This window comes from Microtus oregoni, unplaced genomic scaffold (assembly GCF_018167655.1).
Source record: "Microtus oregoni isolate MIOR12 unplaced genomic scaffold, Mior012 000112F_ref0000385, whole genome shotgun sequence".
Lineage (NCBI taxonomy): Eukaryota > Metazoa > Chordata > Mammalia > Rodentia > Cricetidae > Microtus > Microtus oregoni.
In genome coordinates, this window is record NW_024544738.1 from 2,183,186 (window position 1) to 2,209,625 (window position 26,440).

At 40.2% G+C, this 26,440-nt stretch overlaps 1 protein-coding gene across 1 annotated transcript in view; it reads left to right on the forward strand.

The window, feature by feature from the left end:
- LOC121443736 (sodium/hydrogen exchanger 7-like) overlaps window positions 1–26,440 on the forward strand; it is a 152,714-nt gene that overhangs the window by 86,728 nt on the left and 39,546 nt on the right. The window contains 2 exon segments of the mRNA XM_041645530.1: window positions 7,177–7,236; window positions 21,057–21,120. Coding sequence (XP_041501464.1) covers window positions 7,177–7,236; window positions 21,057–21,120 — 124 coding nt within the window.

Sequence of the window (26,440 nt, forward strand, 5' to 3'; positions counted from 1 at the left end):
ATATATAGAAATAAAAATCTTTGGAGGATGGGTGATCAAAACTTGATATTATTAGTATTTTAGAAAAGATTCAGTTTCACTTTTCTTCATTGGTAATGTCATAGGAGTTTTTTGAATTGTCAAATTTGGAGAAATCTCTCTCAAGTTTCTTTGACATGTGAGCCAGAGTATTTATGCTTCTGTGTGCTTCCATCTTGCATAATTGTATCGTATTGCAGCCATGACCCGAAGGGGCACATGTAGTTGGTTTTGTTTTTTTGAGACAGGGTTTCTCTGTGTACCCCTGGCTGTCCTGGCACTTGCTCTGTAGACCAGGCTGGCCTCAAATCACAGAGATCCGCCTGCCTCTGCCTCCCGAGATTAAAAGTGTCCTCCACCTCCACCCAGTTTACATATAGGTTTTTTGTAAGTACCACTGTGTTCAAGGTAAAGAGCTGCTCCAATACAAAGGCATCATCTCAGCTCCATCCTTTATCACACCCACGTCCTCTCCTTACCAACCCCTTAGTCCAACACCCTCAAATTTGTTCTCCATCTCCATACTTTTGTCATTTTGATAATTAAAGAGCTCAAATCATAGCATATGATCTTTTGAGATTGGCTTTTTCTTCCATTCAGCATATGCCTGGAAGAGATCCATGAAGGCCATTGTACATGTCAATTGTTTGTTTCTTTTTGTTTCTGGATAATACTCTATGACATGAATGTATCAGGGCTTGTTTAATCATTCACAAATTAGAGGTCATTTGCTTAGTTTCCAGTTGATGACTATTATAAATAAAGCTATTGCTAACATTTCTGGGTAAGTTTTTATATCAGTATAGACTTCCATATACCTGAGATACATGTCCAGGACTATGCTTGCCAGATGAGATAGTAAATGCATATTTAATTTTCTAAGGAACTGCTTAACACTTTTCTGGAAGTGGCTGTGCTGGTGGCCTGTGAGAACTGGGTTTCCCGATACTCTCAGCAGTGCTGCTTTGCATTCTCTAGCTGCTGTCTCATCCTGCTCTTAGTTTGCATCTCTTTTTTTGTGCGCTGATGATGTTGAATATCTCTCCATGTGCTTATCTATTGCTTTTCTGCTCAAGTCTTTTGTTTGCTTTATAATTGGAGTTATTTGTTGTTATTGACTTTAAAATGTTTTTATTCTAGATACTAATGTTTGCAAGATAACATGTTTGTAAGTCTTTTCTCGCTTTCTTATAGCTTGTCTTGAAGTCTTTTTGGTAGAATCTTTCATAGATCAGAAGTCACAATTTGAAGTATTGTAATCTGTCTTTTTTGGATCACATATTTGATGCCATGTCTAAAAAACTCACCAAACCCTCTTGAAACTTACTTCTTTGTTGCTACCTTAAACACTTCGTTTTATAGCTTACTTTTAAGTCTATGAGCTGTTGTTGGTTAATGTTTGTAGAAGATGTAAAGTTTTGTCTTGTTTGTCTATGGCTATCCAGTTGTTCCAGTATGATATAATAAAAAAGACTGTGATATTCTATTAAATTGCTTTAGCTCATTTATCAGAAATGAAGTTTTCTGTGTATCCATGGATCAGTTTCTGTTCTGGTTCGTTGATCTGTGTGTCTGACTTACCGAAAATGCTGACTATAGTAAAACAGTATGTCTGAGCATTAGGTACACAGATTGCAACTACTTTTTTCCCAATGGAGCTATTCTAGTTTAATTCCATATGATTTTTTGAATAAGCTTATCTATCTCTAAAGTAAAATTTTTTTTCTATGGTCAGGCATGCTTGTAATTTCAACAATCAGGAGGCCAAGGCGGGAGTTCAAGGCTAGCCTCAGAGTTATAAAGAGACCCTGTCTCAAAAAAAATTGGATAAAACAAAAGTAAACAAAATCTTTCTGTGCTTTTCATAGGAACTGTATTTTATATACTATCAACCACGGAGATTAACATCTTCATCATGTTGTGTCTTCCGATTCATGAATGTAGTATGTTTCCACATTTATTTTGGCCCTTTTTGTTTCTTTATATTAGTATTTTGTCATTTGTAGTATATAAATCATATGCAAGTTTTATTAGATTTATATCCTGTAACTGTGCTGAATTCCCTTTTTTTAAGTTCTAGGAGGTGTTTTATTTTGTTTTTATATTCTTTGGGATTTTCTACATAGATAAAATTTTCTGGATTATCTGCATAATTATACAAAGTTAAATAGTTTTATTTTTCATTTTTCAACCAACCAATTTACCTTTGGCTTTCTTTTCATGTGTTATTGCTCTGACTGTCTTTCAGTCCTATGTTTAATAAAAGTAGTGCTAATGGCTATCTTCACCCAGCTCCCAACATTAAGAGAGACATCTTGCCCTTCATCATGGGGTGTCATAATAGCTTATAAGGATTTTGTAGATAGTCATCATCATATTTAGTAAATTTCTATCTCATGTTTAGTCTACTTTCTTTTTAAATATATTTTATTTATTTGTGGGCAGGGCACACATGTGTAGGCCAGATGACAGCTTTTTGGGAGTTGGTTCTTTTCTTCTACCACGTTTGTCCTCGGGATGGAACTCAGGTCATCAGACTTGGCAAGAAATGCATTTACTCATTGAGACATCTTGCTGGCCCTCATATTTATTTTCCTAAAGTTTTTGTCTTGGATGGGCATGGATTTTAACAAATTCATTTTCTGCATCAGTTGGTGTGATCATGTGCTTTTTTTGTTTAGTTCTTTACTCTGGTGGATTACATTGTTCAATTCCAAATACTGAACCAGTCCAGCTTTTCTGAAATAGCTCCTACTTGATTATGGTATATTATTTTAATACTGCTTAACTCTATGAATAAATACTTGCTTAAGAATTTTTCTGTGCTCACAGGGATATAGTCTATAGCTCTCTTTTTTGCATGCACTTTTCTGGTTTAGGTATCAGGGTAACATGACCTCACAACATGAACTGGAATGTTCTACCCTTCTTTATACTTGGTGTTATTTTCTTTTACTTTTTGGTAAGAATTCTCCAGTGGAACCTGCTAGGTCTAAAGACTACTTTTTCAAAAATCTTTAAACTGTGTAATGGATGAGGCTTTTCAAATTACATATTTTATATTGAGTGAACTGTGATAGTTTGTGAAATTTATCAGTTTGACCTAGATTTTCAAGTTAATGTTATTCATATTTTTATGTCGACTTGACACAATTTAGAACTAGAACCATCATCAGAGAGGAGGAAGCCTCAGTTGAGAAAATGCCTCCGTAATGTTCTGCTGGAAGACATTTTCTTAATTAGTGATTGATGGCGAGGGCCCAGCCTGTGGTGGGCGGTTCCACCCCTGGGCTGGTGGTTCTGGGTTCTATAAGAAAGCAGGTTGATTAAGCCATGAGGACCAAGCCAGTAAGCAGCACCCCTCCATGGCCTCTGTATCATCAGCTCCTGACTCCAGGTTCCAGCCCTGTTTGAGTTCCTGTCCTGACTGCTTTTGGTGATGAGTTGTTGTGTAGAACTGTGATCAAAACAAACCCTGTCCTCCTCAAGTTGCTTTGGTCATGGTGTTTCATCACAGCAATAGTGACCCTAAGACATATGGTATTTCCTGATTGTTCTTTAGATATTTCTGGGTCTGCAGTGATCTAATGTTTTGTTTTTTCTTTTTACATTTTGTTCCTAATAATGTGTGTCATTATTTTTTTTGTCAGACTCGCTAGGGGTTTGGTAGAAAGGGTTTTGTTATTTTTGTTTGAACATAGGGTCTCATTATGTAGCCTAAGCTGTCCTGGAACTCACTGTGTAGACCAGGCTGGCATAGAACTCACAAAAAGCCTTCGCCTTTGTCTCTCTAGTGCTGGGTTTAAAGGTGTATGCTACCAAGCCCAGCTATTAGATTTTTTTATGTAAGCATTTTTGTTTCTCTTTTAAAAATTACCTTTTATTCTACTTACTTTACTATACTGCTTATCTGATTTTCATTTTACTGATTTCTGCTTCTGTATTTTGTTTCCATCTTTCTTGTTGGTACCCAGCTCTACCTAGACACCCAAGTGAAACAACATGTACTATTGTTGAAAAATAAATATGGTGCTAGCTCATTGTATTTTTCCAGATGTGTATAAATAATGATTATTTAAGTATAGACACTGACATTTACAGAAATTGCATCAAAACAAGTTCCTTCCAAAATAAGGTAACGAGAGTGATTGGTTTTTCTTGGCTTGTGATGTTATTTGGTGGCCTCACGTAATTTCTGTAACACGGTTCTTATTTTAAACTGACTCAGAAATCCCCTGATACTTACTGTGGTGTACTGAACCCTGAGAACTCAGTAGGATCAGAGTTTACTTTCTTACTTGTTCCTTATTTCTTCAGCTGCTGATGAGTGGTTAGCTAGCTGCTCAGAAATAGGACCAAGGAAAGTCTTGGAGTTCTACTGTACATAACTAGAGGTTAGCTGTGATTCCTTCCCTCCTTCTTCCCTTCCGTTCCCTTCCCTTCCTCTTTCCTTCTTCTTTTTCCCTCTTTTTCCCTCTTTCCCTCCTTTCACACTGTCTCTCTACATAGTCCTGGCTGACCTGGAAATCACTATGCAGACCAGACTGGCCTTCAAACTCACAGAGATCCACCCACCCCTGCTGCCAGAATGCTGGGTGGGATTAAAGGTATATGCCACCATACATAGCTAGCTGTGATTTCTTGACCATGACTAACTTCAAGTCTGTTTATGAAGAAAAAAAATGAATAAAACTACAGTTTCAAAGCCAGGTCCCTTCTTTCCATAAGTCTAAATTATATTTTTAAATTAATGTTTTGTGATTGATATTTTAAAATGTAATGGGAAATTCTCCAATATTTTAGTTAATATACAAACTGTGTATTTTTTTAGACTCTTGAATAAGTGCTGTTATTCACAAATGACATAATTTTGGCGACTTAGAGGGGTTATGAAATTATATCAACAGATGAACATATGTATCCCAAACACATTATGTTGGTGCGATGACTGTTTTCTTGGAGTACATACATGAAATGGTAGTGAGGATTGGGTAGAGAGGTAGTGGAAAGACATAAATCCCGCTAGCCTTTGTACCCCACAGGGAAGTAATACAATTATTCAAGGGCAAGTAAGAACACTCTGGTATTAATCTTATTAGACTGAGAAATGATGGTAACATTCTCTTCAAGATAGCATAAAGAATAAAGATGAGAAGAAACCCTGGGCTGTTTATGTAGCAGTGTTTGTTACTTGATTTTTAAAATGATGCAGCCTTATACTTAGAAATCTTAGCAGAAATAACTGGGGTCCCTGAGTCTGCAGGTCAAAGTTGGAATTGTGCCCGTACAGTTTCTACCTTTTGCTTATTTGTTGTGCTTGGTTGGGCTTTTTTTTTTATTTTAAGAGAGGGTCTCTCTATATATAACAGTTCTGGTTGTTCTGGAGCTCACTTTTGTAGACCATGCTGTCATTGAACTCACAGAGATCTGCCTGCCTCTGACTCCCAAGTGCTGGAATTAAAGGTGTACGCCACCACCGCCCTGCTCTTTTCTATTTTCGTGACTGTAGGCAAATTGTTTTACCTCGAACTCACAGTTTTCTCACCAATTAAATAGTGACAATCATAGTGTGTTGATTTGATGAAGAATTCTTGCACTAGGGCTGCAGGGTGCAACTCAATGGTAGAATGTTTGCCCAGCATGTGCAAGGTCCTCGTTTTTATCCCCAGTGTTATCACCACTACTTCCAGAAGCCCCCAAACATTCTCTCATTAAATATGCTGTTTGACACATGATACTCTCTTTCTAAGTTTTAGCTGTTTATATCATGTTATTAATATTATTATTACAATCCCCCAAGCAATAATAAAACTGACATTAAAGAAATCCTGGTTTGTCTTTCTGGTATTTTTTACAGTTTTTAATATGCTATAGTAATTTAGAAAGTACAGTTTAAGCCGTATTCTTATCTGACCATGTAACTAATTGAAAGAATCATTTTATGAGACATCATTATCTCACATTTTTTCAAGGGAGACAATGGAATGAGAATTTTGAGCATTGCCTATCACAATATTTCTCAATTTTTCCAATTAACTGTAGTGAAAATTTAGTACCAGAGATCTGCTGTATCTCTTGTTATTTTATAATGCTTTTCAATGGCTTCAAACGTACCCAGTATGTTTTTGTGTATGTCCCACAGGAACCAGTTTTTACACTCATAGGGATGCTATTACTCCCACCAGAAATACCTGATTTAGTGCAATGTCTGAACTAAGGGTGATTTTACTACCTGGAAGACATCTAGGAATTTTTGGAGATCTTTTTGAGTTGTTATATGCTGGGGCAGTTGGGGTTGTTGCTGTCGGCATCCTGTAAGTAGAAGGCAGGATCCCACAGTGCACAGGAGAATGGCTCCCCACAACAAATATTCATTGTGGATTCAAAAGCCCTTAGTGCTGAGTCTATAGAACCATATCGTAGCATGATGTGAAGTTCAATGTTGTCTGAATAGTCCAGAAATCATTAAGGAAAGTGAAAGGCCACAACAAGCCAGAGACCTCAAAGAAATAGAAGAGCCAGAGTTGGATTCTTGGCCTTCAGATTGAAGCTGTGGACAATGTTGTTTTTCTTCTGTAGAAAAAGAGTGGCCGTCTCTATCTTCTAAGTATTGTTTTGTTTTAGTAATACAGTGGGTTTTGTTCTTCCTATTAACCATGTATAAAATATACACATACTTTAAATACATGTTCATTGTTTAGTAACATGTACTTACTACATGTTTCTGCTTTCTTTTTTATGGAATCATCTTGCTTTATGAAACTGATGAACTCCTGGTATTTTTGTAGATTAATTTTATACGCTATACATTTATTCATCTGATTTTGTTGTGTTATATTTTTAGGGGCTTGACGTCATTCTCAATCGTTCCTCATTTGATCTAGCTCTTAACATTGCTGTTTTAAATTTAGCAGTTTCTCTGCCTCTTGGGTTTTAGAGAATAGGGACAACCAGATTGTTATGCAGCCTCCATGGTTGGCACTTACATAGTGTTTTCAAGACTTTGGGTTCCATTCCCAGCACTGACCAAAAAAGGGACTATGAATTTCTGTTGAAGGTGAGATAGCTTTCTTCATGGACATGGTCCAGGTTGGATGCCAGAGCTCCTGGTACCTGTGTTGTCCTGTCGTGTTCACATTTCCTTCTTCTGATGCCCAGAGTTGGTGTGGAAGAGCTCTCCGAAGAGGACTGGAATGAACATCGCTGGCAGTACTTCAGGTGACGCAGACACTACTAAGAAAATAATTCATTGAGGTTTTCTTTTCTCTTCTAACTCGAATGGTTTCTCTTTATGCTGTTTGCTTTTTCTTTCCTGAATGTGCCAATTCTCACTCCATGGGAAACAGGGAAATGAGTTCTAATCATTCTTTCCTTTCTTCCTTCATGTTGATTGGTGTGTCAATGTTATTGGGACTATGTGCTTTCCTCCCACATTTTCGGTCATGTGTTTTCAACCTCAGAGCCTGAGGTTGGTACAGCTGAGCTTAGTGTTAAGGACAGCTTATTTTTAGAGTCACCTACAGTTTCCCCCAGAAAACGCTCCTTCTGATATGGTAAGCAAGGCTTATAACTAATCCAGAGACCTAGAATTTCATATTTCAGCCTCGACTACAGCATAGCTCACATGACCTTAATTAGATGCCAGTGTTGTGTATTTTTAAGTATGTATTTGTATATCTGTACTTTCTCATGATGGTTCAGATGACATGAAGAACATTGTTTTTTAATAAATGAAAGGATGATGTTTCCACTAACACAGTTTGCTTCTCGGTCTACATCCAACTTTGTGTGATGAAATTGTGGTTAAGAGTGGTGACGAAGGAGAAAAGGAATAGCCTCCAGTGTTCATTATTGCCTTTCTGGATCTCCAATTGGTATGTTTTCTTCCTGGTCTGATCTGTAGATACATTAAATGCAAAATCATCTTGAACTCAGATGTTGTGAAAATATTTTGTTCCCTGAGGACAGGATGAAAGAAACTATTTATGTGTGTGTGTGTGTGTGTGTGTGTGTGTGTGTAATGGGGCATAGATATATGCTCTAATGGCATGCATCAAATTCATGGAAGTGTTGAAATATCTCACTGGGTTCCTGCTTCTTCTTACCATTCCGCGCGCGCACAGACACACACACACACACACACACACACACTAAAATGTTTACTAGTGGAGTTGCAGAGGGACCTTTTCTACTAAAGTGTCCTGCCTTCAAGGACACTTTAAGTTATCACACCAGTCCCTCTGTGCAATCCAGCAGGTCATAGATGGGAATCTGTTAGGGTGGGCCATTCCAAGGCCCAGGATATGGATCTGGGCGGTAGCTGAACTGGTAGATCTGGGCCAATGGGCCCACCCCCTGAGGTGAGGGGCAGAGCCAGGTCTCCTAGGCTCATGTCAATGGACCAGCAGCTCTCATGCCTGTAGTGAGGGATCTCTCACCACATGCCTGTGGTGTGCCATCTCTCCCAAGTGCTGGGGGTCAGCTCTCCCATGGTAGTGGTGGGGAATTAAGTACTTTCTTAATCGAGGATCCCTCCTTTCAGATAACTCTAGTTTGTGTGTCAAGTTGACATAGGACTACTACGTTGAACCACTTCATTCTTGGAAAGGACAATGCTTTGTCCTTACTGGAGTAGACACTTATTTTGGTTATGCATTTGCATTTCCTGCACATATGCTTCTGCCAAAACCATACACTTACAGAATGCCTTATCCACCATCACGGTATTCCACACAGTACTGCTTCTGACCAAGGAACTCACTTCACAGCTGTAGTAAAAGGGCGGCGGGGCTGCGTCCCCAACACCCCAGCCGCCTGCCCGGCTAGCTTATGCCCTGAAATAATTACATGAACACTGTATTCTTTTAATCACTGCTTGGCCCATTCTCTTCTAGGCTAATTCTCACATATTAATTTAGCCCATTTCTAATCATCTATGTGTAGCACCCCAAGGTGCGCTTACCGGGAAGATTCTAGCCTATGTCCATCCAGGGTCGGAGCTTCATCCCGGGAGCGGGGCATGGCGTCTCTCTCAGGCGTCTGCTCCCGAGAGCAGAGCTGTGGAGTCTCTGAGCTCACTTCCTCTTCCTCCCAGCGTTCTGTTCTGTTTACTCCTCCCACCTATCCTCTAACCAATAAAATGGGCCAAGGCAGTTCCTTTATTAGCCAATGACCTTCCTCCATCACACAGCCAGAGAAGTGTGACAGTGGGCCCGTGATCATGGAATCCACTGGTCTTTTTTTTTTTTTGGTTTTTCGAGACAGGGTTTCTCTGTGGTTTTGGAGCCTGTCCTGGAACTAGCTCTTGTAGACCAGGCTGGTCTCGAACTCACAGATGAAGTAATAAGGGTGGCTGCGGCTGCATTCCCAGCACCCCGGCTGCCTGCTCAGCTAGCTTATGCCCCGAAATAACAACACACAAACTATATTCATTTAAACACTGCCTGGCCCATTCTCTTCTAGGCTAATTCTCACATATTAATTTAGCCCATTTATAATCATCTGTGTGTAGCACCCCAAGGTGCGCTTACCAGGGAGATTCTAGCCTAGTCCATCCTGGGTCGGAGCTTCATCCCGGGAGCGGGGGCATGGCGTCTCTCTCTGAGGCGTCTGCTCCCGAGAGAGCTGTGGAGTCTCTGAGCTCACTTCCTCTTCCTCCCAGCATTTTGTTCTGTTTACTCCTCCCACCTATCCTCTAACCAATAAAATGGGCCAGGGCAGTTCCTTTATTAGCCAATGACCTTCCTCCATCATTTCCCCTTTTTCGGTTTAAACAAAAAAAAAAAGGTTTAACTTTAACATAGCAAAATTACATATAACAAAACAGTTATCAAGTAAAAGTTACAATAATCTTTATCATAACTAAGGAAAACTATAACTATAACTAACTATTCTTAACTCCATCAAAGACTCCAGAAAGATACAATATTACCTAAGTAAACAAGAACTAAGAAACTTCAAACTCTAGAAATGACAAAGACATCTCGCTGCCTGGACAGTCACCCAAAGTTCTTTTGTACCGTTGGGGCATTCATCTTCAGCCTTCAGGCCCACGGTATCCAGCAGACATTTCCATAAAGCAGGAAAATTCAAAGTCAGTTCAGTCACTATCTGTTGTGTCCTGCAGAATGTCTCGCAGACTCTTTCATGAATCAGGAACCCCGAAAGATCATCTCACCTTTAGGCAAGTTCAGTAGTCCTCTCTCTGCGGGTTCTCTGTGTCCAGTTTATGCAATAGTCCAGGCAAGAGCAGTTTCTTGCCCAAATGGCTATCAAACTCCATAAGGTGCCTCTTCGATGCCCATCTTCCTCTTGAAGTACATTGGTGCTGCCAGGAGCAGAGTGTCTCATTGTCATGAAAAGTCCTCAGTTATTAAAACATTAAATGTCCTATTCTGTAATCTTTGAAAGACATGAAGAAAGTCTATCTAAAATATATCTCTATATATGTAGAAAATCTAATTAACATGACTACAAGCTTTACTATTATCGATGATTATCCATTAACAATCTATATTTCTTAATTATACATTACATATTTAAATGAACTACACAATCACAATACCTTAATCAAAATCAGAAACACTTATATATATAACAAAATTGACCTTAAATCTCTATCAATAAAGCAAAATCTATACTAATGCAAATTATTCATATCTATATCATATCCCCCTTTAAATGTAAAAGAACATTTATAAACATTTTTTGGGAATATGGGCGCAGTTATTTCTCTCCAAACTGCTTCCTGCTGAATGGGGGCGTCGTTAATTTGGTCTTTCATGGTATAACCTGTGTGCTAGTTTCATCTCAGTTGGCAGTTGAGCGAAGCAATTTTTTGAAGGCGTTCACACCAACCCTTCAGGAGGGCGTGGTCCATCATACCAAATCGGAATAGAAGAAATGAACAGGGTCTCATCCTCTGTGAAAACAATATAAGAAACTCCTTTCCAAAGCATCATGTCCTTAGATCCAAATTTCAAAGTCAAGGCATCAAAATATCTATGTCGGATTAGTTCAGCAGCATTTATAAATAAATATCTTTTAGCAGCTGTTGCTCCTTCCTCAGCATTCATACAATTCAAAGAGAGCATAATAGCATACAGTATCAAGATTCTCTGTGTATTTTCCATCTTTGTACAGCTTTGTTTTAACCTTTATTTTGTTTGTTTTTACTTTTAACTTTTTGCTTTTTGAGACAGGTTCTCTGTATCTTTGACCTGAAGTAACTCTGTAGACCAGGCTGTCTTTGAACTCTCAGAGATCCGCCTGTCTCTGCCTCCCAGGCATTGGGATTAAAGGTGTACACTACTACACCTTGAACTCACAGAGATCTGTTTGTCTCTGCCTTCTAGACACTGGGATTGAAGGCGTGTGCTACCACACACAACAACTCTCTTCCTTTTTTATGTTTTTTACTTTAAGAACTTCAACTTTTAGTCTGCATATATTTTTAACACACTGTAAACCATTTAAAATTTTTCTTTGTCTTTGAATCTCTCTTTACTGTATATCTCTCTTTTTCTGACCACATGAGTCTTTAATTTACCATGCAATATCAGTAGGATTAAAGGCGTGGCTTTGCCGGCTGGATCCAGCCCATTCCTTAGCTTTTCAGCCTCATGGCTGAGGTACTGGCTGTAGCCAGCAAGCGAGCTTCAGCAGCCTGTGCTTACAAACCGCACAAACCGCCTGCGTAAAAGAGTCAGAGTTTGTCCTGGCAGGACAGCCCAGAAAGCCGGCATTTTTAAATGGCGCAGCTTTTTTCCTGCTGCGGCTGAAAACCGAAAAGCATGCATTCAGCTTTTCGTCAACACCATTTAAGTGTTTCGTGGCAGGACCTCTTAATGAGCTGTAGGATTTTGCAGCTGAAGCTGAGTCAGGAAGCCTCTCTTAGATGAGGTGCTTTCTTGCCTCTAGCAGGAAGAGTAGAACCGAGAAATTGCTGCTACCAAGAAACCAGGCACAATGATTTCATTTTGTTCTATAATTATTTCCCAAGCTGTCTCAGGCTTTATGTGGAAGCAGTTGTCCACGTGGGCGCCATATGAAGTAATAAGGGTGGCTGCGGCTGCATTCCCAGCACCCCGGCTGCCTGCTCAGCTAGCTTATGCCCCGAAATAACAACACACAAACTATATTCATTTAAACACTGCCTGGCCCATTCTCTTCTAGGCTAATTCTCACATATTAATTTAGCCCATTTATAATCATCTGTGTGTAGCACCCCAAGGTGCGCTTACCAGGGAGATTCTAGCCTAGTCCATCCTGGGTCGGAGCTTCATCCTGGGAGCGGGGGCATGGCGTCTCTCTCTGAGGCGTCTGCTCCCGAGAGAGCTGTGGAGTCTCTGAGCTCACTTCCTCTTCCTCCCAGCATTTTGTTCTGTTTACTCCTCCCACCTATCCTCTAACCAATAAAATGGGCCAGGGCAGTTCCTTTATTAGCCAATCACCTTCCTCCATCACACAGAGATCCGCCTGCCTCTGCCTCCCGAGTGCTGGGATTAAAGGCGTGCGCCACCACCGCCCGGCCTCCACTGGTCTTATCATGTTCCCTACCATCCCGAATCAGCTGTCCTGACAGAAAGATGGAATGGACTTTTGAAGACTCAGTTAGGTGGCAGCAGCCAGGAGGAGTGGGGCAGGGTTCTCCAGAAGGCAGTATACACTCTTAATCAACATCCAATATATAGTACAGTTTCTCCTGTAGCTAGGATCCATGGGTCCAGGAATCAAGGGTTAGAAAAGGGTAAATAATTCCACTCACTCTCACCCCTTGTAACCCACTAGAAAAGTTTTTGCTTACTGTTCCTACTACCTAGAGGTTTGGTTTCCAGAGGGGAGCATTCCTGTCAAGAGCCACAACAAACATTCCATTGAACTGGATAGCAGCTTTCCCCTGGTTACTTTACCTTCTGATGCCCTTAAACCAACAGGCTAAGAAAGGAATAAAAGAGTTTGGTGGGATGATTGATCCAGATTACTCTGGGGAAATTGGATCAAGTCTCCACAAATGGTGATAAGAACGATTATGTCTAGACTGGAGGAGATACTCTAGGGCATCTCTTGGTGCTATCATGTTCTGTGGTTAAGTCAGTGGGAAACTACAACAGCCTAAAGCAGACAGGATGACAAAGGCACAGACCCTTCAGGAATGCTGGTATATGAAGGTATGGGCCACTCCTCCAGGAAAAGACCTTAGATCTGCTGAGGTTCTTGCACAGGGTGGAGGGAATACAGAATGGGTAGTAGAGGAAGGTAGTTCTAAATACCAGCTAAGGTCACATGACCAGTCACAGAAACGGGGATTAAGCTAACATGAGTGTGTCTGTTGTATCTTGATAACAATGCATTTGTACAGATATTTGTGTTTTCTTTCAATTTCTTTATCATATGTTGTAATATCAACAAAAAGAATATTAATGGTTATATTTAAGCTTGAGCTACTAAAAAGATGTCCCCCAAGGGACAGTGTCACCCATTATAAATTTATAATGTATTTATATTTGTACAAAAGATAGTTATATCATGTTAGGCTTCATTATGACCTGGTTAAATATATAATGTGTTTGTGATTGTATGTGGTATAGTTATGTGTAGGAGTTATTATGACCTGATTATTGTTTTCATTTGAAAATTAATCATGACATGAGGAGATATGATTGTGTGTCAAGTTGACAAGGGGTGGATTGTGATGGCTGTTCTCGGTTGTCAACTTGACTATATCTGGAATTAACTAGAATCCAGAAATAGGAATACACCTGTGAGAGATTTTCTGCTTGTTTTTAAGTAGCTGAATCTTCTAGTCTGGACCTTTGAGGTAGTAAGATATATACCTTTGATTGGGATCTTGAGGTGGGAAGACATACATCTTAGATCTGGATTTTAAGGCTGGAAAACACAGGCCTTAAATTCATATCTTGAGGCAAAAAGACATATGTCTTTAACTCAAATCTTGAGGCAGGAAGGCATACCTTTAATATGGACTATACCTTCTGCTGGAAGTCTATATAAGGACATAGAAGAAGGAATCTGTTGCTCTTCGCCTGCTTGCTCTTGCCTTGCTAGCAATCCATTCCTTCATTGGCTTTGGAGCTCATTTCTTCCAGCACATCCAGAAGGTCAGCTGAGACACCTAACCTGCGGGCAGAGCAACTACTAGATTCTTGGACTTGCTGTTCACAGCTAGCCATTGTTGAACTAGCTGGACCGCAGCGTATAAGTCATTACAATAAATCCCCTATACATATGGAATGTGTGAGTGTGTGCGTGTGTGTGTGTGTAGAGAAAGATTCATTCCATAAGTTCTGTAATCCTAGGGAACACTGACTAATACAGTACGGTAGACAAATAATTGTTCTAAAGTGAAAGTTATTAACTTTGAGGTATTTATCCATTCCTGAAAACCACATCTATTTGACTTCTTTGTATTCTCATTTGGTACAGAATTTCCACATTTGTCTCATTCTTTTTTTTTATTAATTTTTTTTATTGAGAAAAGGAAAAAAAAAAGAAAAATGTTTCTGCCTCCCCCCAGCCTCCCATTTCCCTCCCCCTCCTCCCACCCTTCTCCCCCTCCTCCCACTCCTCTCCCCCTCCCTCTCCAGTCCAAAGAGCAGTCAGGGATCCCTGCCCTGTGGAAAGTCCAAGGTCCTCCCCCCTCCGTCCATGTCTAGGAAGGTGAACATCCAAACTGGCTAGGCTCCCACAAAGCCAGAACATGAAGTAGGATCAAAACCCTGAGCCATTGTCCTTGGCGTCTCATCAGCCCTCATTGTTCGCCATGTTCAGAGAGTCCGGCCCTATCCCAAGCTTTTTCAGTCACAGTCCAGCTGGCCTTGGTGAGCTCCCAATAGATCAGCTCCACTGTCTCAGTGGGTGGGTGCACCCCTCATGGTCCCGACTTCTCTGCTCATGTTCTCCCTCTTTCTGCTCCTCATTGAGACCTTGGGAGCTCAGTCCAGTGCTCCAGTGTGGGTCTCTGTCTCTCTCTCCATCCATCACCAGATGAAGGTTCTATGGTGATATGCAAGATATTCGTCAGTATTGCTATAGGATAGGGTCATTTCAGGTTCCCTATCCTCAGCTGCCCAAGGAACTAACTGGGGACATCGCCTTGGGCTCCTGGGAACCACTCTAGGTTCAAGTCTCTTGCCAACCCTAAGGTGACTCCCTTAACTAAGAATCATGCTTCCCTGCTCTCCTATCCAACCTTCGTTCCATTCTTAATGAAACTAAGGATAATTCAATTCATTCTGGAGGAAAAGACGGCAGTGTCTGTTACAGTGTGCTCTGCCTAGGTGTATCTGAATGCTGAAATGTGACGTAATAAAGCTCCAGATTTCTGCAACGTCCCAGGTGTTACAATCAGGAGATAAATACATTATAAATGTGACATAATAAAGCTCCAGATTTCTGCAACGTCCCAGGTGTTACAATCAAGAGATAAATACATTATAAACAGTTGCCAACCCAGGAAATTCGAGGAAGCTAAGTATTATGGGGCTCTGAATCTTTCATCAAAAGCCTGTATCTGGTCTTTCTTGCTGTTTAACATCACTCCAAATGTCTTGGCCCATTGTTTTACTCTTGTTCACATTGGCCAGTTTGATTCTGGGCTGTGACCCAAGAGTGGAGTCCTTTATAGGAATCCCAGGATAAGTGTGTCATCCTTGGGGATTAGTCCAAGGGCCCATCCAGATGCCAAAAAGTAATTATTGAATCTCTCTAAAGTAAATATTCTCAAATGGGAAAAATTCTAGAATAACCTTCATGCCCATGCCCCATGTCTGTCTTCCAAGGGGTCATTTATAAAGCCGTGGCAAGCTGGAAAGCAGATATTGACTTCCCTTCTTGAATTTGCCCACCAAACACTTATAACAGTAGTTGGTACCTTCATGAGACCAGAATGAGTCTTCATGAGTCAGAATGGGAGAGCCAGGCAGTCCCCATAGTTCCTGTGCAGTCAGGCTCTGTGCATCCCAGACATATGGTTGATAGCAAGTAGCTGCAGTGAAGACTGGACCTTCCACACAGAAGACTGATACAAGTAAGGGAAGCAGGTGTTGAGTAGGACTGGCTCCAGAGCTTAAGTCTCTAGGGAGTGAACAACCAGATCTGAACATGGCTATATTGCTTAGTACTTCCTTAACTGTGTCTCATTCTACTTGAGACTTTCTCCATGTCCATCACTTTGAGGGGAAAGAGAAAACATTTCTGAAATTATTAAGAGGAAAATCTTGCATAATTATGAGAATCTTTAGTTACCATTGCCTGTCCTTACCAATTCTAGTACCTTATGTTAGGAATCTTTACAGTGTCTGGTTTTCAGACCCTGAAATGTAATGAGCTTATAAATCGTCAGTATTAATTAATTAGAGATAGGAAAATAAGCTGGTGTGCTTTTGAAACATCTTTACCAAAATTATCATTAAATATTCTTAACTGTGGCATTTACAATTCTTCCTCCAGAAGCAAAGAATGGAGCAGTGAATACCTAGGTACTAACTGTGGCATTTACAATTCTTCCCCCAGAAGCAAAGAATGGAGCAGTGAATACCTAGGTACTAACTGTGGCATTTAAAATTCTTCCCCCAGAAGCAAAGAATGGAGCAGTGAATACCTAGGCACTAACTTGCACTCACCACATAACTAACATTTGTCCTGTTTTTCCCACTTCAGAGTCAGGTGTCCTGAGTCCACTCCTAAATGCAATCTCCTCAGTAACCACATCTGAGAAAAGCAACATGAATTTTACACAGTTAGGATCCAACAAAAGTTTATGCTTTTGTCATGCCTGTATACTCTCTTTCTACAACTCAATTTTCATGTTTTCTTATAACATTGAGTTTTAAGTATTCCTTTTTTTTTTTTGGCTTTTTGGTTTTTCGAGACAGGGTTTCTCTGTAGCTTTGGAGCCTGTCCTGGAACTAGCTCTTGTAGACCAGGCTGGTCTCGAACTCACAGAGATCCACCTGCCTCTGCCTCCCAAGAGCTGGGATTAAAGGAGTGCGCCACCACCGCCCGGCTTGAGTTTTAAGTATTCTTGATAGTTACTTAACAGAATGTCCTATCATCTGGATTTTTCTGATGTCTCATTATGACAAGAGGCAAATAATCATTTTTTTTTTGTCAAAAAATACTGTAAAAGTATGGCCACACGTTTCTTGCTGTATCCTTTCAGGTGGCGCATGTAGTCAAGCTGTTCATTTTTTAGTTATATTCCATTTGATGAGTTATCTAGCATAGAATACTGATCCTAGGTCTCTCTAGTTTCAAAGTGTCACTGTTCTTTATGCAATTAAAAAGTTATCAGTAGAGTGTTTTCCCACCATATCAATGGCCAACAGGGAAGTCATCCACTAGTGCTTACTCCAAGGACAGTAGCATTAAGACTTTCCTAATTCTCCCATTTCTTAAAGATTCATGTTCCCCATAAAGAACTTTAGAAAGTTTGGGGATTTACTTTGCATACTGATGAAGTTAACAGTCTTTTCATTGTCTGAGCATTCAGTTCAAAAGAGTTTAACTTACTGTGTGGCATTGGAGTTGTGGCCCTACAGGACCGTAATAGGAATCTGGGTGTTAGCACTGACAAAGAGTTAGCAAAATGAAGGAAAAAGTGATGACAATATGGAACCTTGGCTGAAATTAGGGTTTATTCTAGAATCTACTTAAAGCTTTAATTAGTTAAAAATAAGGTGTAAAATGTAGCTCCTCACTCATACTATGAGTGCTCAGTGACCGCATGTGGCCAGCAGGTGCTAATAACGACACTGCAGGTACAGAACACCGCAAAAAGTTCTGTTGTGTAGTGCTGACTTAGACTCTCAGGTTCCCCCATAACAAATTGTGAGCATCATGAGTCAAGATAAGATGGTTCTAATTTCCTAGGTCCACCATAAAATGTTCTGAATACAGTATTTTAGGCTCCGTTTGGAATTCTGGCCTGCCACATGGGTCTAATGCAAGTGGATGAGCCTCATTGGGATTTCTGTGCTTTGAGTGACAGTACATCAATCTTAGTCATTATAAGTAGTTACTTTAAAATAGAATCAATTTAAAGCTTTGCTGGAACTCAGGAGGCAGAGGCAGGAGGATTGACACAAGTTCAAAGTATAGTATACACAGTAAATTCCAGGTCAGGCAAGGCTAGCTACATAGGCTGCCCTGTACCCACAAACCAAAATGATTTTGTTAAACATTATTTTCTTCTTATAGTAAAGATTTGAGGTTAGCTAAATTTCCTCTGGCAGCTCTTATTACATTTAATTTTATTTTCCTCATATGGTCCAGTGTTCCCCGTGGGCCTCCTGTTTCATCCGGGCTGATATACATAAGTTTGCTTCACCAGAACTGATGCAGAAGCCTTTTAAGAAGCAAACTTCTTTCACGGTCTTAAGTGCAGAGAAGAGAGATTCTTAGTGGTAGATCTGAAGTGCCATATTCTTGGTTAGCAGCCTATCTGTCGTTCACCTGAGGATAACATGCCACCTGCTTTTCTGAGAGGCATCCAACAGTTCAGTCTCAGTAGATTTGTCTGGCACAAAGTATTTTTGTGCTGCTTCATAAGGTTTAATAGTATATTATTGCCCATTGGCCTTATAAATGCTACCATAGATACCTTATAGAACACCATCTAGGGGATGTTTCTGTATGGAATGTACATTAAAGGGCTCTAAAAACAGGTCAGAGTTGAAGAATAGCTAGGAGTTCCTAATGCGATCTTGCCTCCAGTTACTTCCATATATTAGATTATTTGCATGCCTTTACGGTCTTAGGTAACTTCTTTGGTTAGCTTTTGAGTCCCTGAAGTAGATGGTTTTCTTGTCAAAATATTGGTCTCTGAGATTTGATGTTCAAACATTACCAGATAAGGTCTAGTTGCAAGATCCCAGATGTCAGAATTCTCTGCCAGGAAATAGCCTCTAACATAGAGCAAAATCTGTGTAATTCAGTGCAAACAGCCCATCTAGTCCCAGGTTCACAGGGAAGAATCTGGTGCCAGGTCCAGTATTAAATTTTATCAAGTGTCCAGAACACTGCCTGGCCCTAAATGCAAATATTACTGTGTATGTGAATTCATCTTGTGGCTAAAACTTTGCCTCCAACAGAAAATGAGGTAGCTGCTTCCTTTTATTCTGTCCCCCTTGCCAAGGGCACAAGCGTGAGACAGGACAGAATAAAGGTCTGTCTGTGCTATCACTTACTTCTTAATTGCATGTAGTCTCTTTTCTCTAGAAAGATCCCAAGTGTTACAGGTGATGGGGAGGAATAAGAAAAGTAAGTATGTACTTAAGGCTTTGTATATCCAGCCCAGTATCTGCTTGCTGGACTAGGACAGCTTGTACTCGACAACAGAGCATCCCTCTTCAAGCTTAGAATGGCCTAATCTGCTGAAGACTTGATGTTCTATTACATTTTATGATGCTGTCCATATTTTTGAGATACTGGGAGGTTGAAAGGAGTACAGGATTTTCTTGGTGTCTATTTTTTCTCTCATGATCCATGTTATCTATGTTATTTGTGTCACATTTCTCTGTCTCAGAATTGTAAGTTATGATATAAATAGTTAACAGATGCATGCAACAATAGGTAGCATACGGCAAAGCTAAGACGACCGTCCTAGTGGTTCTCAGGAATTAATTGTAAGTGGATTTTTGCCACTTGGTCTTTTTTCTTTTATTTTCAGTTCTTTTCAAATGTGCATGTTTTCTCAGATGTGTGAGTTCTCTGTTCATCTTTGATAAAGAGAGTGTGGGGACACAAGGACAAAAGCATACCAGGACTCCAGTTGATAATACTGATCAAGATAGCATTGCGATACTTGTTAGGACAGGACAGCTTTTAGTGAGGATCACTGTGACTGACATAGAGTTCTACTGTGATGGGGTTTTGCAGTGTGAGAGAGTGATAGGAATTGATGGATGAAATTTGCCAAGAGGAAATATCAGGGATAAGTGGGTATTCTTGCTAAAGGCTGGCTGTGGAGATCAGATACCACTTGAGAGATGGCAGGAGCATCAGGTATTGAGAGGGACCAGATAACAAAGGTGGGAGTTCTAGCTAAACCAGCTTAAGGAGATTTTTGATAAAATTTAGTGATGTAAAGGGAAGAAGCCCAAAAGTTAGGTCCTAATTGGGAAGGTGATTAAAAAAAAACTGACTCAAATTTGGAAGAAGGAGAGATTCTATCATTATGCATACTAAAAATGTCAGGGAAAGGAGGCTTGGCAGATGGCTGTCAGTGAAGTGTTTGCTGTGCAAGTATAAGGATCTGAGTTTACTCTCCAGAACCTATGTCAAAAGCTGGATACAGTGGTACATGTTTCTAACCCCAGCACTGGGGAGATAGGCTTTGCTGAGCAGCCAGCATAACCTAATTTGTGATTTCTAGGCCAAACGAGAGTACCAATCTTGAAAAATAATGTGGCTGGCTCTGAACACCTAAGTTTGACTTCTGGCCTACCACACATACACAGATGTTTACACATGTACAAACATACACACAAGAGAGTTAGAATAAATATATTGATATCACTGCTGTATCTGTATCAGAAAATAAGATGTGGGATGGAGAAATGGGAAGATGGTAATAAAGAACCTGTAATAAATGGTAATGTAGAATCTTGGTGGCTCTGCAGGTGTTTACCACAAATTCCTCCCATGCTTCTTTGTATATCTGCCTAATTTCATAGTAAAATATTGTGGGCATCAAAGCAGTTCAGGGAAGAAGTGAGGAAGCAGCCAAGCAGAAGGGACCTAGGATTTAGTAGTAAGGACTGCTTGGTACAGGAAGGCAGGTGGAAAACTGCCAGCTTATTTCCCAGAGACCTTGCTAAGGGCATGTGTACTTATTATATCTCACTCTTTGGGATCTGCTTCCATGTGGACCTGACTTCTGCATGATGGCCTTTCTCTCCTTGAAGCTAACCACTCCTGCTTTGGGAAGATAGTCGCTGACTAAGCAAGCAAGGCTGCCATGGCCTAAGCTAATGTTTTCTGTTTTTCTCTTTGTCTTTTTCCCTGGTGACTTTTAGAGTTGGTGTTGACCCAGATCAAGACCCGCCACCTAACAATGACAGCTTTCAAGTCTTACAAGGGGTAAGTCACAAGTGGCTGTCTTCTGAGTAATATATGATTTGAAAATTACTAAAACCGAGCGTTTGCTCTCATGCTGTGCATTGTCGTCTTGACAACAATCTTTTAGGTTGCGGCCATAAATTCTGGTTTATAGGTTAGATGCTGAAAATTGAGTCTTAAGTGAGTTACCTAAGGCCAGATAACGAGAAAGTGGTGCATTTTGTAAGTGAAAAAGGCCAGGAACAGCTAACTACCGAGATGAGGAGATTCCATCTAGAGAGTTCTATACCTGTCAAAACAGCTCCATTCTCTGTTTCTCATTGCCTCTCCGTCTACACTCAAACACCTGCAAAAAGAATTAAATGAGGTGACTGGGTTGGTGTCATGCAGCATTGCTTACTGTATGTCTATTAAGACCTGCAGGCTGAAATATTAACAAGAGGTACAAGTCAACTTTGCTGGCAGTGTGGCCCCAGGAGTCCCCATCAAGTCTTGGGACATCTACTCAGGTGCATCCAGATGTTTGACATCTACCATAGGAAAGAACTTGAGACTGAGTCCAACTAAGTTAGCAGGTTTTGTCGATTGAGCAGAAAGGAGTCAAATGTGAATGGGAGGAGACAAATACAGTCAAGTGACTCAGGAATAGCTATGTGGGACTTGGTGGTTTTGAAACTGCTTCATCTGCAAATGAGCTTAGCTAATGGGGACAATATATAGTTGGATATTTAGTTATATTTTCCACAGAATTCTGACCTTGAAGTAGAAACTTCTTTGTAAATTTCATTGGCTTGCAGGTGGAGAAAGAGTAGAGAGAAAATAATCATCAAGGAATCCTTATACAGATAGGTCACAAAGGGATTAGACTTAGGTACATGCAATAAGTAATAAGGCACAATTTTAACAGTTCCATGTGTGAGAAACTGTATTCATTAAATCACTACTTGGCCCATTAGCACTAGTTTCTTATTGGCTAATTCTTACATCTTAATTTAACCCATTTCTATTAATCTGTGTATTGCCGTGTGATTGTGGCTTTCCTGCAAGATTCTAACCAACATCCGTCTCAGGCAGAAGATCCATGGCATCTCTCATTCTGCCCTTCTTCCTCCCAGCATTCAGTTCTGTTTTCCCTGCTTAGGATGGGAAAAGTGATCAGACTTCCAATGTGGTTTCCCAACTTCCTTGCTACGACTCAATCCCCACACAGAAAGGGCTTCCAATACATATTCCTTAGCTTTCTTGAAGCATACCATGGAACATTTAATGACCTTGAATAACGAGAGCAATCAGGGGCCTCTCATTTGTAGGTGAAACCCTAGGTTCTTGTTGTTTTTCCTGATGCACCTTCCATGCTAGGTGATGTCATGAAACTTGAAATAGAGGTGGGGGAAATCCAGATATTTGTCCTCTTCTAGAAAGGGTAGTTCTCTTTCTTTTCTTTTTCTTTCTTTCTTTCTTTCTTTCTTTCTTTCTTTCTTTCTTTCAGATTTCCGCCTCCTCCTCGCCACCGCCTCCCGTTTCCCTCCCCCTCCCCCAATCAAGTACCCCTCTCTTGTTAGCCCGAAGAGCAATCAGGGTTCCCTGCCCTGTGGGAAGTCCAAGGACCACCCACCTCCATCCAGGTCTAGTAAGGTGAGCATCCAAACTGCCTAGGCTCCTCTAAAGCCAGTACATGCAGTAGGATCAAAACCCAGTGCCATTGTTCTTGACTTCTCAGTAGTCCTCATTGTCCTCTATGTTCAGTGAGTCTGGTTTTATCCCAGGCTTTTTCAGACCCAGGCCAGCTGGCCTTGGTGAGTTCCCGATAGAACATCCCCATTGTCTCAGTGTGTGGGTGCACCCCTCGCGGTCCTGAGTTCCTGGCTTGTGCTCTCTCTCCTTCTGCTCCTGATTTGGACCTTGGGATTTCAGTCCGGTGCTGCAATGTGGGTCTCTGTCTCCTTTCATCGCTTGCTGAAGGTTAATATTCAGGAGGATGCCTATATGTTTTTCTTTGGGTTCTCCTTATTTAGTTTCTCTAGGATCACTAATTATAGGCTCAATGTCCTTTGTTTATGGCTACAAACCAAATATGAGTGAGTACATCCCATGTTCCTCTTTTTGGGTCTGGCTTACCTCACTCAGGATAGTGTTTTCTGTTTCCATCCATTTGCAAGCAAAATTCAAGGAGTCCTTGTTTTTTACTGCTGAGTAGTACTCTAATATGTATATATTCCATACTTTCTTCATCCATTCTTCCATTGAAGGGCATCTAGGTTGTTTCCAGGTTCTGGCTATTACAAACAATGCTGCTATGAACATAGTGGAGCATATACTTTTGTTGTATGATAGGGCATCTCTTGGGTATATTCCCAAGAGTGGTATTGCTGGGTTTAGGGGTAGGTTGATCCCGAATTTCCTGAGAAACTGCCACACTGCTTTCCAGAGTGGTTGCACAAGTTTGCATTCCCACCAGCAATGGATGAGTGTACCCCTTTCTCCACAACCTCTCCAGCAAAGGCTATCATTGGTGTTTTTGATTTTAGCCATTCTGACAGGTGTAAGATGGTATCTTAAAGTTGTCTTGATTTGCATTTCCCTGATCGCTAAGGAAGTTGAGCATGACCTTAAGTGTCTTTTGGCCATTTGAACTTCTGTTGAGAATTCTCTGTTCAGCTCAGTGCCCCATTTTATAATTGGGTTGATTAGCCTTTTACGGTCTAGTTTTTTTAGTTCTTTATGTATTTTGGAGAACAGACCTTTGTCAGTTGCGGGGTTGGTGAAGATCTTCTCCCAGTCAGTGGGTTGCCTTTTTGTCTTAGTGACAGTGTCCTTTGCTTTACAGAAGCTTCTCAATCTCAGGAGGTCCCATTAATTCAATGATGCCCTTAATGTCTGTGCTGCTGGGGTTATACATAGGAAGTGGTCTCCTGTGCCCATGTGTTGTAGAGTACTTCCCACTTTCTCTTCTATCAGGTTCAGTGTGTTCGGACTGTTATTGAAGTCTTTAAACCATCTGGAGTTGAGTTTTGTGCATGGTGATAGATATGGATCTATTTTCATTCTTCTACAGGTTGACATCCAGTTTTGCCAGCACAATTTGTTGAAGATGCTCTCTTCTTTCCATTGTATACTTTTAGCTCCTTTACCGAAAATCAGGTGTTCATAGGTTTGTGGGTTAATGTCAGGGTCATCTATTCGATTCCATTGGTCGACTTCTCTGTTTTTATGCCAATACCAAGCTGTTTTCATTACTGTAGCTCTGTAATAGAGTTTGAAGTCAGGGATGGTAATGCCTCCAGACGATCCTTTATTGTATAAGATCATTTTGGTTATCCTGGGTTTTTTTGTTTTTCAATGTAAAGTTGATTATTGTCTTCTCAAGGTCTGTGAAGAATTTTGATGAGGATTGCATTGAATCTATAGATTGCTTTTGGTAGAATTGCCATTTTTACTATGTTGATCCTCCCAATCCAAGAGCAAGGGAGATCCTTCCATTTTCTGGTGTCCTCTTCAATTTCTTTCTTCAGAGACTTAAAGTTCTGGGCTGGAGAAATGGCTCAAAGGGTAAGAGCATTGCCTGCTCTTCCAAAGGTCCTGAGTTCAATTCCCAGCAACCACATGGTGGCTCACAACCATCTATAATGAGGTCTGGTGCCCTCTTCTGGACTGCAGGCATACACACAGACAGAATATTGTATACATAATAAATAAATAAATAAATAAATATTAAAAAAGACTTAAAGTTCTTGTCAAATAGATCTTTTACTTCCTTGGTCAGAGTTACCCCAAGATATTTTATGCTATTTGTGGCTATCGTGAAAGGTGATGCTTCTCTGCTTCCTTATCCTTAGTGTATAGGAAGGCAACTGATTTCTTGGAGTTGATCTTGTATCCTGCCACATTACTAAAGATGTTTATCAGCTGTAGAAGTTCTTTGGTAGAGTTTTGGGGTCGCTTAAGTATACTATCATATCATCTGCAAATAAGGAAAGTTTAACTTCTTTCTTTCCAATATGAATCCCCTTGATCCCCTTATGTTGTCTTATTGCTATTGCTAGAACTTCAAGCACTATATTGAAGAGGTATGGAGAGAGTGGACAGCCTTGTCGTGTTCCTGATTTTAGTGGGATGGCTTTGAGTTTTTCTCTGTTTAATTTAATGTTAGCTGTCGGCTTGCTATAAATAGCTTTTATTATATTTAGGTATGACCCTTGTATCCCTAATCTCTCCAAGACCTTTATCATAAATGGATGTTGAATTTTGTCGAATGCTTTTTCAGCATCTAATGAAATGATCATATGATTTTTTTCTTTCAGTTTATTTATATGGTGGATTACATTGATAGATTTGCGTATGTTGAACCAGCCCTGCGTCTCTTGGTTGAAGCCTACCTGATCATAATGGATAATTTTTCTAATGTGTTCTTGGATTCGGTTTGCCAGTATTTTATTGAGAATTTTTGCGTCGATGTTCATGAGTGAGATAGGCCTGTAATTCTCTTTCTTGGTTGGGTCTTTGTGTGGTTTTGGTATTAGGGTAACTGTAGCTTCATAAAAGGAATTTGGCAATGACTCTTCTGTTTCTATATTGCGAAATACATTAAGGAGTATAGGTATTAGGTCTCTTGGAAGTTTTGGTAGAATTCTGCATTGAAACTATCTGGTCCTGGGCTTTTTTTGGAAGGGAGATTTTTGATAACAGTTTCTAATTCTTCGTGACTAACAGGTCTATTTAGATTGTTCACCTGGTCTTGGTTTAGCTTTGGTATATGGTACGTATCTAAAAAAAATGTCCATTTCTTTTGTATTTTCCAGTTTTGTGGCATACAGGCTTTTGTAGTAAGATCTAATGATTCTCTGAATTTCCTCTGTGTCTGTGGTTATGTCCCCCTTTTCATTTCTGATCTTATTTATTTGCGTGTTCTCTCTTTGTCGTTTAATTAGTTTGGATAGGGGTTTGTTGATCTTGTTGATTTTCTCTAAGAACCAACTTTTTGTTTCATTGATTCTTTGGACTGTTTTCTGTGTTTCTATTTTGTTGATTTCTGCCCTCAGTTTGATTATTTCCAGTCTCACTCCTCCTGGGCGCATTTGCTTCTTTTTTTCTAGAGCTTTCAGGTGTGCTGTTAAGTTCCCAATGTATGCTTTCTCCGTTTTCTTTAAGTGGGCACTTAGTGCTATGAACTTTCCTCTTAGCTCTGCTTTCATCGTGTCCCATAGGTTTGAGTATGTTGTCTCTTTATTTTCATTAAATTCAAGGAAGACAAGGGTCTCTTAACCTTGTCTTCTAAATGGATGGCTACAAGTAAAGACAGTGATGTAATATAGGAAGGAAAATCTCTTTTTTTTGCAATAAA